Source organism: Rhynchophorus ferrugineus, unplaced genomic scaffold (genome assembly GCF_030347505.1).
Source record: "Rhynchophorus ferrugineus isolate W39M unplaced genomic scaffold, kcgeb_rfMv2 rfM3, whole genome shotgun sequence".
In the NCBI taxonomy this organism is placed as follows: domain Eukaryota; kingdom Metazoa; phylum Arthropoda; class Insecta; order Coleoptera; family Curculionidae; genus Rhynchophorus; species Rhynchophorus ferrugineus.
Window position 1 is genome coordinate 35,998,814 of NW_027472582.1, and position 16,837 is coordinate 36,015,650.

The 16,837-nt window shown below is 31.0% G+C and overlaps 3 protein-coding genes across 7 annotated transcripts in view; 2 read left to right on the forward strand and 1 right to left on the reverse strand.

Moving 5' to 3' along the window:
* nau (myogenic-determination protein nautilus) overlaps window positions 1-1,738 on the forward strand; it is a 162,793-nt gene extending 161,055 nt beyond the window's left edge. For both annotated transcript variants that reach the window (XM_076399100.1, XM_076399101.1), the window contains one exon: window positions 1,450-1,738. In XM_076399100.1, the coding sequence (XP_076255215.1) occupies window positions 1,450-1,556 (107 nt within the window). In that variant the 3' untranslated portion in view covers window positions 1,557-1,738. The remainder of the gene's footprint in view (window positions 1-1,449) is intronic.
* Window positions 1,739-3,365: 1,627 nt separating this feature from the next.
* On the reverse strand, window positions 3,366-5,410 carry pasi2 (Protein). 2 transcript variants are annotated; one of them, XM_076399109.1, is made up of 5 exons: window positions 5,097-5,408; window positions 4,910-5,039; window positions 4,762-4,856; window positions 4,470-4,706; window positions 3,366-3,900 (listed from the first exon to the last, which is right to left on the reverse strand). In XM_076399109.1, exons 1-5 carry the CDS (start codon window positions 5,280-5,282, stop codon window positions 3,799-3,801), a joined length of 750 nt encoding a protein of 249 aa, XP_076255224.1. In that variant the 5' UTR covers window positions 5,283-5,408; the 3' UTR covers window positions 3,366-3,798. The 2 variants fall into 2 exon arrangements, with proteins under 2 accessions (XP_076255224.1, XP_076255226.1); XM_076399111.1 differs by lacking the exons at window positions 4,470-4,706; window positions 4,762-4,856 and having other exon boundaries at window positions 5,097-5,410.
* Window positions 5,411-5,589: 179 nt separating this feature from the next.
* The window catches only part of Tango5 (Transport and Golgi organization 5), a 37,730-nt gene continuing 26,482 nt past the window's right edge, over window positions 5,590-16,837 (forward strand). The window contains exons 1-2 of one of the 3 annotated variants that reach the window (XM_076399104.1): window positions 5,601-5,729; window positions 11,747-12,182. In XM_076399104.1, the coding sequence (XP_076255219.1) occupies window positions 11,991-12,182 (192 nt within the window). In that variant the 5' untranslated portion in view covers window positions 5,601-5,729; window positions 11,747-11,990. Of the gene's footprint in view, window positions 5,730-11,746; window positions 12,183-16,837 lie in introns of all 3 variants that reach the window. The other 2 variants (XM_076399105.1, XM_076399107.1) reach the window with 2 other exon arrangements.

Consider the following 16,837-nt stretch of genomic DNA (forward strand, 5'->3'; position numbering starts at 1 on the left):
CGGCCCGGTTAACTTTGGTTTCTTCTTTTGGTGGCTCATTATTGTAAGTCCCTTTGTTGTATTTTTTTCTTTCGGCTATTGGATATTTGGAACCCGTCTTCGGATCTGGTTTCGTCGTCTGTTGTTTCGTTTTTCGCTGTGTATTCTTGATCGCTCATTGCTTTCAAGTTGATATTGGATGTTCCGGTTTCCTACACGCTGATAAAACATGTGCATTTCGGACTCTTAAGGAATTTCCGAAAATTCCACGATTTCGGGTCTTATTGATATTTATATGCACCATAAGGAGTCCTCTACCAGGTCCAACTTCTGACACGTTTCGTCTAGCCTCGGTAAGCAAACCCCCGTTATCCGAAACAGTCGTCAACGGGCCGATGGGACTCCTCTTTTTTGAACACGTATGTTCTCTTTACTCGGTACCTTTTTTGGTTGGCTAATTTCACCAGATGTTCAATACAATGCGATGTTATATTTTGTATCAAGCCATAATTCTTTTCCCATGTCATAAATATTAGGAAGATCAGTTAAAAGTCTAATAAATTAGACCCATTAACTATAGAACCAAAATAATTCTACAATTAACGTAAACTTAAATTTACACGACTGTCCCAAATATAAACAATTAAATCTGCGTCGCAACATAGTGCCCGCCTTGAACTTAGAATTCATAATTCTAAAACTACACAATTTTCTTAAACTTACACAAATGTAATTACGTTGCAACACATGTTATGTATATTATTGGAAAAGTATCCTTTTTATAAACTAGGGCTTATTTTGACTGTTTAACATATGATTCCGAACGCTGGTCCTCATCATTAAGACTACCCACTAGCGAGTGATCAACTTTGGAAATCATCCCAGAAGACATCCAGTCTTACCAAGTTATTGGCGTGACTGAGATAATCTTCCCTTTCGGATTTTGAATCATTATAAACAATCACAAACATAAATTTACCACCATTCCCAGCAGTATTCGAACCCGCGACCATCGCAACAGCAGGAGGACCGTCCTGTCGCCTTTACTACTGTGCCAACCAAGCAGGCTAAAATAGTAATTATCTTGAAGTCTAATCTAAAGGCCTTGATTCTACAACGAAAATAAAAGAACTCAAATCTGCAAACTTTACTAACAAAACTCTAAACAACCAACTTAATTGAACTTAAATGGGCCTAATTTACCATGCAAAAACAGTATACAAATATTTACATATGACATTAACTACACCTCATCATCAGTGTGAACTATACTGAATGGATTAATGGTTTATTAAAAATAAATTGCTAGGTAGGTCTAGGAGACAGACCACTTTTAAAAGTATTTTTAACATTATGCTTAACACTTTTCACCACTTTTTAAACTTTATAAAAAATAAATGTTTTTTTTTGCTTGTTATTTCACAATTTATTTAATAAAAAACAATTAATTTGTAACATTTATTGTTTCAGATTTTGAGACCTTCACAACCTCAACATCCAGCCTCGATTGTCTAAGTCTTATCGTCCAAAATATCACAACGAAAAAATCAAAGTCAAACGATATTGTTAGATCCTAAAAAATTGCTCAATAAAATTATTTATATAAAAGCCAACATTTGCCTATTTCGATATTTTCTAGAAACTCTATATTAATATTTTTATAACATATAAATAATATGCAAATGAACTTTATTTTCATTAACAAAATATAATGTTAAACTGTAAAAATGTACAAATAAACTATAAAATATATTTCTAATTTTTTGCAGTTTCTTATATCCTTAAAATGTATATTTCTAAAGAAATGTGAGAAATAATAACTAATAAAATGTAACGTAATGTTTCATGAGGTCTAGTAATACAGTAACAATTTTAATCTTTTAGTTAAATTATTAATAGATTACATACCGTAAAAATCCTAAACCCTATCCTATTAATTTTAATATATTTTTAATACTGTCTTATATAATAATTATTATTACTAAAATTTACACCAATTCAAATTGCTTATGATAGGGATGCAGTAAAAATAACAATATATCCATATTTTTTTAACATTTTTTTGAAAGAAGGTAATTTTAAACTAGAGATCGTTCTACTATTAGAACTACTACTACTAGTACTACTATTACTAAAAGGGTATTGAAATTTTGTTTTGGGATTTAGCCCTCCCGATCATTATGTGAATTTTGCATGGAAAAGTCAGATGCAAGCGGAAAAAGTGCGATACGTGTACGGGGGGAGATTTCGCTCCCCCAGATATCAAGTGAATTTTATGTGGTTTGTTATTGGCATTTTCAGTTTTCCAATATACCGATATTTTTTTAAAATATCATAAACGATATATCGCAGGGATGCAGAATTAATATCGATATTTTCTGAAAAAAAAAATAAATCGTGTTTTTTTCGATATTTTTCTATATTTTTTTAGAATAATTTAAATACGATTTCAAATTGGTACTTAATTTTATAATTCGTTACTTTAAAACTTTGTTATTTTTTTAAGAAAATATCTATATATCGATATTTTCTCTGCATCCCTACTCTATGATACAACCTAACCCCATTTTTATTACAGAAAATTAGTTTTGTTTTTACTATGAATGAGGAGATCGAAAAACTGTTAAGTAACCGAATTTCATTTCTGAGTATCCTAGATCATGATATCGATACATATGAAAACATATTCAAGAACATAAACAATGATATTATATCATTAGAACTCACTAAACAACATATACAAGAACTTGGAAATCAACCAGAACATAGTGCCCTTATACCTTTATGCAAAAAACTTTATATTCCTGGGAAGATTTTACATACAGGAGAATTTTTAACAGAGAATCAAGCCCACCCAAATAACTATCTTATTTTGAAAACATTACATCAAACAGTTAAGGGGATTGATGATCGAATAAATAGACAGAGACAATTACTTGAAAAGGCAGAGCTGTCAGTATTTCAATTAGAAGAAAGAAAAAAACTCTTATTAGGAGGAAAGGATGGTGATTTAACGCAGGATCAACTTTTGGAAGAGGATATCGAATCTTTATCCAAAGAAGTGGCTTTGATGCCAAAAGAAATCAAATCCGACAAAGGTATTGCTATTAAAGTAGGACATTTTTATGAAATTTTGGAATATGAAGAGAGTTAGTATTTAATATAAATATCAATATAATTTTTCATTTTGTAATTATAACCTTATTATGTGTAAAAAACATTATTAAAGGTATTGATTGACAATAAAAAAGTAAAATGTATTTTTTACCTTATTTATATAATGGGTGACTTGGGCTGCATCAAAATGTGATACAGTTATAAAAGTTCATTACAACAAATTATCAAAAATATGGGTTTGCTTAAAGGTCATATTAAAAGAATAAAAATTTTTACTTAAAACAAATTTATATAAAAATTACAAAAATTCACATCATGGACGGATCAGTTACATAATATCACTAAAATTAACATAAAAACTTAATATTAAACAAAGCAATAAACAATATTCAAGTTAAAATTACTATGTATATGATACAATATCTAATAGCTTAATGTCAAACAAGTCTTAAATAAGCAATCTATTCATATGGATAAAATAGAACTGCTGAACAACTTAAAAATGAGGATGTTCAATTGAAACATTTCTGGAAGGACCAGCTTCAATTGTAGTTGCCTGTGAATATAGGCCACCACTTAAGCTTGATAAATCCGTATATTTGCTTACACTACTTGGTAGCTCCATAATAAATGATGGGGACTGACTTGGAATATCTATAACAGCAATTGGCGCCATCTGAGTGGTAATTGTTGATTTTGTAGTTATGCTACCGGCATCGTCGATACTGTGCTGTGGGGCGTCGTAGGCCGGGAGCCCGCTAGAGATGGGACTGTTGAAGCGTTCAGGGACTGCATGGTGCCCATCTAGTAAAAATATATTTTAACTTAGAGTATAAAAATAGTATGCTATTTAGTGAATTAATAATAATACTATACTGAAGATATTCATTATTTTAATGTGTATATGCTATAAATAGTGATGCAACTACGTATCACAAAAATAGCTGTACACTATATGACAATTCTAAACTATAATTACTATTAACAAATTGTACCATGATAAAATGCAATCAAAATATCACTAACAAAACAAAAAGTGAATGAAGATAGCATTTCTGTGGTATAGAAATATATAGAATAAAAATAAATATGGTAACTTTAAATATACATGTATGTATATTTGTGTTTTGTGCTTACCAATGTGAAGATCTCCAAATGGCTAAGCAAGCAATGAAATATATGAAAAGTAAATGATAAAAAGCCACTGATAAATGAGTGGCCATTATATATATAAAAATAAAACTTTATATATGAAAGCAGCTACATTTAAAATATGTACTATAATGAAATACATACTTTTTTGTAGCTCCTATGTTTATCATTAAAAAGTTTATGAATTATCAGTTTAACAATTATCCTTAAATGAAACTTACCCTTAAGTGAGCTAAATCTTCCAGTTTTGTAAGGTCAGAAAGCTCAATATACAAAGAATAGACAAGAACCCAGCCATAAACTGAACATACAATAAAAACAGTCCACAAAAGGCACATTAACACATTATATGCAAAAATCATATCATTTACTATAGAGAAAAATAAATATGCTAAAAATCTAAAAATTGTAAACACAGCAAAAGCATATATCCACGGAAGCATTTTCTTTTCATATTCCTAAAAATACAATATAAATTTAATATTTACATCAATATTAAGAAAAACAATATACCTTTCTTAATGCAATAATCAACATTATACTTGTCACAAAAACTACAAATGCCAAAATTATTGAAAACACAGCAAACATTACTAAAGCATTTCGAACTAAAAAAGAATAATCTGTTGGTTAAAGTAGTGATGTATAAACATTTATTTACCATGACGAGAGCCAACATATACAAACTGATATGATATAACATAATAACCATAATGAGTACTTCCTGGAGCAGCCATAACGTAACAATACAAATCAAAACAGGCTGTTATTACTGTAAAAATAGACAGCAACTATAAACAAAAATAGTAATTAACATTCAAATGAAATAAGTCATTACTATAACTCACCAATGAAAATACTGCTGTTATCATTGATGCTCTTTGCACATCAAGGAAAAATGCATCTTGAACTAAAGGTTTCCGATACCAAGGGGTTTTCAGAGATTTTAAACTTCTACTACTTCTTAAATTTGCACTACTTCTTGTAGTTACGTGTGAATACACACTTGGCGTTCCAGACGTCGATCTAACCATATCGAATAATTTATGTGTTAATTAAATAATATTATTAACTGAAAAACTAATCTATTATGCTAAATTTTTAATATTAACGAACGTTGACATATAAACAAAAATTAGGCGTGGTTTTAGCCTTTTTCTTCTTCTTTTTAATTCAATCGTTAATAAATGGTATTTAGTTTATGGGGTTAGTTAGTATATAAGAATATTCAAATTAGGTAACAACTTATAATTGTTACACATAGAAAAACAACAGTTGTTACATGCAAAAATCCTATAAATTTATTAATATAAAGAATAATAATTTTAATACGGAACGTATGTCTTTTCTACTAATAAACTGACGTGTCTTTGTTGTGGCGCACTCTGATGTTGAAAGGAGTCAAAATTGGCTGTCACATTTCAGAAATAAAATGGTCATAAGTGAAGCTATTCTGGATTTTTAATTAAAATTCAATAAAGGTAAGTGAAATACATATTTATTAAATGTTTAATTTGTGTTAAATTTGTTGTTAATGTTAATCTTCTAACTTAAGCTGTTAGATTCATTAGTTAACAACTAATAAAAATTTTTTTATGTAAGATTTTTAAAAACATTTATATTAGTTTATATTTTATATATTTTAATATTTTCTTGTTATTGCTTTAACAAATTTAATTTTGCATCATAGTTACGTAGCAGTTCTAGATTTCTTTGTCATAACAATTCAAGTGCTTTATATTATGTTGAGAAAGTGAATGTTAAGGTTTTTGACTAATCATTACTATTGTTCCATTATTCAATATAAAATCAAGCCGTGCTGCCCCATTAATATTAGGGCTCTAATATATGAAACCATAATCATCAAATTAATGGTTTGATAACAAAAGCAAGGCTAATATTAACGTTATCTTTTCATACTGTTATGTATAGCAACTAAATAATTAATTCTAGTTCTAACATTATATAATAAATCTTATTATCGATATATGTATAACATGATTCAACTGCAAACTATTAATTTTATATATTAGCAATATAAAATTATTACAATTTACATAATTTTATTCAACAGTATGAAACCACCTAAACACTTCGCTAATATGTTTCTAATCAATTGTAATAATGAAAAACGCATGATATTGATGTTTTAAGTGTTATTAATATGTAATTGAATATATTAACTTTTACTTTTTGGCGTTACTTATTATACGTTAGTGATGCCAGCTGAATTAAAAATTACCGTCTGCGTAAGCAATTACTTTCACTTACAGTTTTAAGTATACAAATGTATTAGTTATATTTACTAAGATACAAATATCTTTATACTGGTGGGTTTAGTACAATGTTCAGAATTGTTTTTTTTTGTTTGGATTTTTAACATAAACCACTATATAAATACAATTCATGGAAACGTAATGTTTTATTGTTCTCTACGGTTAATTAATATAATGTGTTTTATTCAATTATAAGACGCATGCGTTAGCTATTTTTTGGTAGATATCTGTAATTTGAAATGCATGGTGATCATAATAAATCAGTACCACGTTCTACATTGTGCTATTATCTTCTAATTATTAACTTATGTTATTTTAGGTTATCTTAAATTATTTTTTTTATTTACTTTTGTTGGCTTTAAGATGCTATGTTTGAAATGATCCACAGCACAATTATATTTAGATTATAATTTTTTTTTCTTTGATATTGAAAATATTAAAATTGTTAAGCTCATATAATTATACATTTTTATTACATAAATTGTACTAATATTCCTTCATACACTAGGTAAAATAACGATTTCAAGTTGACAACCTTGACTTCGGTATGTTTAAAAAATAAAATTTGTTCTAGATATAATAATTGATTTTTGATGATTCTGTAGATTAATTAATTTCTAAATAATTGCTATTTAAGTTCCAAATCTGTATAGAATGCGAGGTTTCTTCTACAGTTTAATTATAATATTATTCCGGCCTTAGAATAATATTAAGTAGGAGATAAAATGACCCGCGTTTTCAACGTTTAAATATGAAGTGGTTTAACCCAAGGGGAATTACTATATGGTTAACCAAATGATTTCGAATAATTACTCCAATGGAAATAATCATAATCGCGAGGACAACTTTATATCTTTAGTCTATTTTTGTGTTTTTTCGTCACAATGCTGAGAGGTTTCTGTGTGTCTGTATATAATAATGTAAATGCACCAATGCATTCAAGTTGTATTTCGAAAGCGATCGAGCTTCAATACACTTGACCAAGTTGATGGCCACAATTCTTTGCTGCCTAAAATAATTTGTTTTTAACCTTTTGCAAAGACCTCGCGTTTTTGATTTTTTCGTTTTCAGTGCCACAATCACACACTTGAAAACAATACTTAAACCTGTGCTATCGAATTAGTGTTGCCGTGTGCGGTCCTTCAAAATATGACGAAGTTCTCATAATTTTGCTCATATTGACGTCATTCAAGTCAGACGATATATTTTAATTAGCCTGTAGCGCACTGAAATAAGATTGGAACTATTATTGAAAATATATTCGACCCTAATGTTAGCCCTAAGATAGCTGTCACCTGGAAATTATTACTGGCTTATTTTACCTTATTATTCACTATTTATTTATTTTACCTTCATTATATCACTATTATTGACCAGTAACGAATTTATTGAATTAAGAAGTATAAATCAGAAGTGAACAGAGGTTGAATTGTGTCTTTTATATTGCTTGGGATCTGTCTCACGCGTTAGAATCCAACAGTAATCATTCATCATGCCTTCGTCCCAAAATCCTCAGATTCACCTAGATTTTCCCTATATTTTAGTATAGCCGCTTTCCTTGCTCGTCGTTGTGTCGCCTAGGTTTTGTGGGAAAAAATCAAGATATGAATGCAGAAAACGTATTTTGAGAAGCATTCGAGCTCCAATCTTGTGAACATTTTGTAAACTTTCCGTCAGCCATTAATTTTTGAATATCAGTTCCGACAGATATTCCTTCTTTTGCGTTTGATACTTTTGGAAACAACTTGTTTAAGTACTGGAAAGCCGGCCCTTCGCAATCGAGCCCTTTGTCAACCAGTTTAATAAGATTTAATTTAAGTCCTATGGATTTACAAATGGTACATATGGCACGTTTTGTTGTCCTGGTTCATAATGATTACGGCTTGGTCATACCCCAGATATTCATGATCAACTACTCGGCTTTCTTCACAGTTTTTATTTCTAATGTGTAGTAGAGCCGCCTTCAAGCTGTACTTAGAACTATCAATAAATTAACGCCATTAATTTCGATCACATGATGTATTCATCACATCAAATAAACCTTTCAAAAATCGCGTGATTTCTATTTCTGTATATAGTGTTTTAAGGGTCAAGATGGAAACATCTATATTATTCCTATAACTGTAATGTAAGCCATTCTGCTTTATTTTTCCGATAAATTCAAATCAGTTCACTTTGCAAAATTAAATGATTTTCTTCTATAACGAAATCCTTTTCATTCCTGGCGATGAAAAGGAAGTTGTTAGGACATTTTTTGCACTTGTACCTAGATTATTGGCAATGGATCACTGTCCGTTAATACGTCCGGATATTTATAATGTGCTATTTTTTGGCATTTATGCCGACGACATTACTCATCTATTTTCTCCATAACGTTGGTACAGAAAATGAAGAGTACCAAATGATCACTTATACAGCTTTCTTCTGCACGCGTTACAAAACAATTTTGGTACCCACGACTTGTCCCAAACCAAAGTAATATGCATCTTTAAATGCATAAGTTTAATATTTGCAGAGGCAACGTTGTCTCTGCATTTTTAACCGTTCCGAAAAACAATCAAAGTACAAAAACAAGGTCTGGGTGATGTTTAATGCAATATCAACTGACAACCGTTATAAGAGCGCAGTGCTGCCATCATGTGCGAAATCGAAAACTAGAAACAATATTGAAACACGGATTGAAGATCTGAGTTTAGGGCATTAAATTTAGTTTATTGACTGAATGATGAAATAAAAATAAACAGATGTATATTATAATCAAGATCCAATTTTCCAGAAAAAAAAATATCTAGTGCGAGGATACACTGTGCAATTGAGATAAAATATGTTAAACGTAAAATCGCTGTACACATTTTTCATTGTGAAATCGTCAACAAGAAATATTATTTGGGCATTACATGAAACTATTTATCTCAGGAGCTCCTTTTAATAGTTTTTAATCACGAGCCTTGTCACATAGAAAATTTTCTCACAACCTTTTTGTCAACAGTTCAATTAATTCATCAACAACCAACAACCTATTCGACTGATTTAATTCCAATGGGTTTTTGTATATTTCCTAAACTCAACAAACCATCTCAGAAATATTGTTTGGATCCGTTTTATATCAGAACCGAATCAAAGAGAACTTTAAAGGTTATTTCAGACTAAATTCAACAGTCGAATTTCGAAGAAGAGAAAAACTTTGTTGAGAGAAATATTGATACAAATATTTTCTATCATTTCTACAACGTTATCCCATCTTCCTAGCAGCATAGCAACACCTTGTTGTTAGAAGGATGTTGGTTTGGCAGCGATCCAATCATCGATTGATTTTCGCATTTCTTCAGGTGGTAATCAAAAAGCGTTATTATATCTGGTGGATGCGCTTTTATCATGCAAGAGGAAGATCTTGCGTCTATTACTCGCAACTGAGTATATTTTTACAGAAATTTATTCCATTAATGGCGATGGACTTTTGCAGTAACGTTTTCTTTCAGTTTAGCAGCTCATATCTACATCTTGCTAATCCCACCATATATGCACAACAGCACGGGTCTTTCAACAAGATGGGGTCTTTTGGATTAACCCATGCTTTTTGCTCTTTGGATTGATCGTAGTAAATCTACTTTTCTTTCTCAGTCACAAAACACCATACAACAGTTTTCTTCTTTGCCTTGCAAGCAATTAAATCGCATATAAATCTCTGGAAATAATTGATTCTTCAACTACAATTTTAATATAACGGAGCAGCATCTTCATAAATTGTAAAAGTGTTCGTTAGCTTTCGGTAGCAGATTTCTTCAAGCCAAACAACAAAAGTAATGAGTGCCCGAAAATGTAATTTTGAGCGTTCCATGATAATTCATTGTGTCATTATCCATTGAAAAATTCAATAATGCTAAATAGAAAACTTATTTTATGTAGAAAAATATCAAAATCATCGAATTTTATAGTTACGTTAGATTTAAACAACAGTTGCTTACATTGATACTTTGCATCTTCACTAATAGATATCGCTGATCAAAATACATCCAAGCATCTAATATTTTCATATTTACATGCAGGCTTCATTTTCATCATTATGCATAGCAAGTAACATTTAATATATAGGTTAATACTTAACTTAATAACTGTAAAATTAGCTGATGTGTCTCATTCTTATAAACATATAAACAAACATTCGAACAATTACGTGCGTCACTTCCAATTGATCCTATTGCATCAAAATACTAGATCAAGAATGCTGTCAAGTGCAAGTTTTGTTTTGAACTAACACTTTCAATATTACTTTCATTGTTATATGTACAAAAACTTTTTAACGAAACAGATCACTGAATAAATCTACGGTCTAATACATAGACGACATCACTATTAATATATCTATATGATGGGTAGCGTTAACTGTCAAATTATATTGTCAACATTTCAATATTATTTCAACTGTTACACGTTTACAGGTTATAATTGTTTTATTGGAACAACTTTTTATTTATAACTAGTTATTTTGAAAACGATGAATAAAAAATAATTTCTCATCTATTAAGCATCGTTTCTTTATGGCGAAAAATACTGTTGAAACCGATAACTTGATAAACGTTATGTGATTGTGTACTACGGAAATCAACTATTATTGATTGGTATAGTAAATTTATGCGCGGTTTTATAAACACCCATGACAAAGAATGATTTCCCAAAGTCGGTCAGTTCTAGAAAAAGTCTACAAAACAGTTCTGGAAAACCTTAAAGTGAAATTGTGTGAAATAGCTCGAATCCAGTAGAGTATACCAGAACGTAATGTATCGACAGTTTTATACATTTGTTTAACTGCTTGCTTCATTTGTTTAACATTTAAAAGCAAAATAGTCATTTCTAAAATCAGAATAGATGAAGTGTATATCCGCTATTATACACCTAAATCATGAAGACGGTCTGAGTAAACAACAATAAGCAATCTAAAATAATCAAAAATAAATTGCCCTTAAGGGAATGCACGTAATAAATAATTGTAATAAATATATCACTCTTGAAGAGTATAATGTGTTGATAAATAGGGTTGAATTTCTAAAAAAAAGTTTTAGTTAGACCGGAAATTTATTGAGTGATGTGTTATAACAATAATATGCATGTTTACTAAACGTGTGTGCGTATTGTAATTGTGTGATTATCGTTGTTTGAATTAATGTGGTGAAATACACCCACTAATAATCCCTTATTTTTAATCCATATTTTTTTATGATCAGATTTAATGGTTGAAAATCGTCTGGGCAATCAACTTCACAAAATAAGTAAACTTATTTGTGTAAAATAGAAATCAGCGCATGAGTGTTGCGACAATACTATCAATCTTTCATCCCATAATATTTCCATTCTTCCCAGACACTATTCCCAACTAACCAAGCAGTTTCCATAGATCCTTGCAGTGTCTTCGTAGTGTCACATATTTAAGCTGGTGGTGGGTGCTTCTGTGTCTCACTTTGTATCATAATGCCGAGCAAGAAGCGGCGCACGAACAGCCAGAACTTCCCTGACCCAATCCCGACCCGACAACCCAAGGATCCACGTCCAACTGCACCCAAATCCAAATCAGTCGACGAGCTGCTCAATTTGACTAAGGAACAATTGAAACAGGAGTGTCGGAAACGCGGCCAGAAATCGACCGGGAACAAACAAGAACTGGTAGGGGTCGTGTTTTCTGTTTTGTTTTTGTTTGTTTCACGTGTTTTTATAAATTAGACAGATTTTTACCTAATATTTATATGATAAAATTTCGCTTAATGTCATTAATACAAGTTAAATTATACAAAAAAATATTTAATCATATAATATTCAAATAACTACAAGTTATAATTCAAATGCTATCATACAAATGTACATTACGTAACACATTCAACCAATACGTTAGTGGATTTAATAAAAATAATTCGGTCAAGGTAACAAATTATTTGTCTGTTCAATTCAGACTAGAAAAAAATAACATTTTCTTATCCCGATATCTCCCCAATTGCACGGATATAGTTGGCTGAATTTAATTCTAGTAATATCAAAATTGTATTATATATTTATATGGATTTTAACCGCGTCAATCTATTGGCTTTTAACTGGAACTAGTGCTTAACGTGGGCTTCAAGACAGGATCTTCAACATTAATCCTACCGAGTGGTGACGAGCTTAAAGGCCATCTCAAAAAATATTCGGACTTCCAGTCTGGTTTATATCGTGATTGGGATGGTTTGTTGGATTTTACACTATTGCTTATGGACAACCACAAACATAGATTTACCCTAGCGAATTTCCAACCAGCTACTCACATTCGTAGCAAAAGGAGGACCCACTATGACCACTAAGGTATAAATTATGGTAGAAAATATGTGAAAAATTAAACACTGAAACTCAAAGTAGTAACAAACAAGAATCATAGCACAATCTCTAGGAGTTCAGATTCGTATTAGTCAAAGTAGTAACAATAGAAAGTTATGCAATAAGTTTGCGTGATAATTTAAAAATAAGCGTAAAATAATTTTGTAATCTCCATAATTTTCGAATTTGTTGGTTCGATCCATTCTTATACACGAGAATCCATAAGACTGTCAAACACGCTACCATGGATACCATTTCTTCCATAAAACCTCTTCGCTTTTGGAATGTGAAAACAGCAAGAAATCAGAGCGAATATAGCGAATAGGGTGGATTTTTTTCTTTCTTAATTTTTTTAAACGTTGCTCGTGACTTTTCCCATAAATTTTTACACCCAGTGGGTCGAAAAAGACATTTAACATTAAACACAAAATTAATTTTACTAACTAAGAGTTTATCTGGACTAGATCTACTGCTTAACATGGGCTGAAACACGGTATTCGGCATTAAGTTTACCGACAGGTGAGTTGCTAACTTAGAGACCATCCCAGTAGATATCCGACCCGACATATCTAGTTATTGCTGTGGTTTTGGACCTGATCAACCAAAAGCTGCTTATAAGGTAAATTGGAGGCTAAAACCAAATCGACAGCCCGTATTTTAAAAGGTTAAACTGAGTCTTTTATATTGCGTGGGATATGTTTCACGCATTAGGGTCCAATAATAATCGCTCATCATGCCTTTGTCCCAAAATCGTTGGTATCGCCTTTCAATTTTCGCTATATCTTGGTCGTTCTCATTTGACGCTCATGTCGCCCCGTTTGGTGCGAAAAAATCAAGGTGTGAATGCAGAAGATACATTTTGAAATACTTTCGAACTTCAATCTTGCAACAAATTGTCGATTACGTGCTTGTAATCCGGTGATTCGTGTTTACCGAGAAAGTTGTGAATAAGACTTTCGATAAATGATGATATGGCGACTAAATGAAAGCCGATCTTTCGCGATTGAGCACTTTGGCAAAGTTCTTAATAAGGCCAACTTTAATGTGAAGAGGTGACAATAAAACATCCTGAGGGTTCACAAGTAATACAGAGGGCACATTTTGTTGACTTAGCTTATAATGCGAGAAGTACAGCCACACCTTTCTCACATAATGCTGATCAACTGCACGGCTGTCCCACAGACACTAAAAACAACAAAATTTCGTGAGTCAAATCCATTCCAACATGAAGTAGAGCCGTCTTCAAACTATACTTACAACCAGTTATGAACAAACGCCATTCATTTCGATCATATTGGAGTATTCATCACGTCAAATAAACCTTTAATATCATTACAAAAACGCATGTCATTTTATTTTTTGAAGAACAGTAAAATTGCGTGATTTCTGTTTCTATAAACAATGACTTGTGTTTTAGGGTCAAGATGTTTCCATTCCTGCAACCGTGGTCCTTGTTTCCATAAATTCGTATCGAATCATTCAATTCACTGTTTTTCTTCCATAATGCTTTCTTCGCTCACCGGCGATGAAGACGAAGATCTTAAGGATTTTTTTACATGGACAAATTGACATTAGATCACTGTCCGTGCGTAGTTAGAACTGGCTTTGATACTGATGATCCCTCAGGATATACTTTGCTATTTTTTAGCATTTATACCGACGACATTCATTGAACAAAAGTAGCAATCATCTGCATGATTTTTCTGTTCTCTCTATAACGTTGTGACAGAAATTGTAAAGAATACATTTTCACCAAGTGACCACCTGTATAGTTTTGTTCCGCACGTGTTACAAAACAACTTCAGTACCCATGACTTGTCAGTGTTTACTGCAGCAAAACCGAAGTACTGTAAATACGCGCCTTTGAATACATTTGTTATGATTTTCCGACGATTACTGACCATATAACATCCACAAACGTAACAAAAACGATGCAGTGCTGCTACCATGAGCGATCTCGAAAATTAGAACCAATCTTGAAAGACAGATTGTCGATTTATATTCGGGGCATCAAATAACGTTAAGAATCGTTTGCATGCTGGTGTCCAAAATCGCCTCGAATTTGTTAAATTATATTATAAACAATCGCGAACATAAATATACAACTATGCCCCGACAGGGTTCGAACACTCGACTATCGTTGCAGTAGGAGGATCGTCCTGTTCATCAATGTTTATAGACAAGAAAATTCGATAGCATTGTATTTTATCGAACAGCAAAACTTATTAAACTGTTACATATATTACATCTTAAGGTATTGTCGGAAAGAAGGCTTTTAAAATAAAAATTGTTAGAAACAGTTGTAAAGCCTAATTAATTCTGGTAATACTGAGTATCAACACTGAAATTATTCAACTTCTTATGGCATTCTTTAGTCCAGCTACCTGATCAACAGCTAATATTCTAATCAATTATATCCGTGCAATGGTTCGCCCCAAATATTTGTTTAATGGTTTATAATTTTGATTTTTTTAAATTGATGCCGATTTGTCCACGAGGCATACATTAAATGTATAAAATATCACTACTGTTTTTAGATCAAATCTAGTGGTTAAGTATTTGAAATAATAACAAAATAAGAAAAAAAGCAAATATACAGTTTTTCAACGTAAAATACGTCGTGTGACGTACGATGATTTTGTTATATATAATAATGTTTTAGTTAATATTTGCAGTTGACGCAAAACAAACTTCACCATTATTTTATAAATAAAAAATTAAATGTAAATATTGTCGGAAAAAATATAACGTGTGTTTATTTTAGAATAAAATCTAGAACAATCCAATATTTTATATACTGCTAACGTAGTTGTTTCTTATTTAATTTGTTTTATAGACTTCATTTTAATAACCGATACGAACCTGTCTAATTTATAAATTATGGTTTTAGTGTTCATCGTGTTAGAATGTTAGAAATCATAGCTAACTTGTTTTTAGTGTAGAACTGTAGATTTAATGTTTCATTCACACATGTACCGCCTCTAATTTTCACAACTACAATAATCGCTACTTGTTATTTTTGTGTAAACTTTAACGTATTTCTCTATAATCTAGATTTAATATTCTATGAGCTCCCCTTTGATCTCTCTATCGCCAACATTCCAAAAATTCAGCACCCTTTCATGTTTAAATTAAATAATGTCATTGTTGAAATTTAATTGACCGTGTCTCCACTTTTTGGACGTTATAACATATTCTCCCCTTCTTGTATTACGTAGTATCATTTAATATAAAGGGTGGGAATATTAAATTTCATTAGCAAAAATGAATTAATTATTATATTTTTTATATCTTTTATCATTGAACTAAGATAATAAAAAATGTATTGTAGTAATTTTAAATCGATCTATTTGAGGAATTTGATACTGAGTCTTGTATAAAAACATACTGGTAAGTGATTAATGAATTTGTTATATCCATAAGGTCAATTTGAAGAAATATACTATTATCAAAAATAGTAACGCCTTTACATTAAGGTGGTCAGTGATTTCAATAAATTTGTTCTGTCCATAATCTCCAAAGAAATACCGTTCCCAAATAATAGTAAGATTCTTAAATTTAAGTTACCAAGGCCTTTCCTAATTCCCGGATTGTTTTTCTCTACATTGATAGGAGTTTGACTGTCATGTCAAATTTTAAGACACCTTCTGCACAGAAATTGCATAAAATTTTATCTACATTTAAAAATATGTAATATTAGAGTGTACCTCTATGATGAAAATTGAAATTGAAGTAAAAAAATGTCAAACCTGCCATTTTATAACAGATGGTGTTTCAATGGAGTTAAAAAACGGCAATTTGATACCTCAAGGTAAAAGATGTGACCTAAGTAATCACTCACATGGCATGACAATTTAGGTCCTCCATATTTCCTTCGGATTATTGTCTATTCCGATCAATGGTAGAGTTAAGTTTGGAATCGCCTCCAAAGAAAATTAATTTTGTTTATTATGAACGCGGATTTCACATTTAGG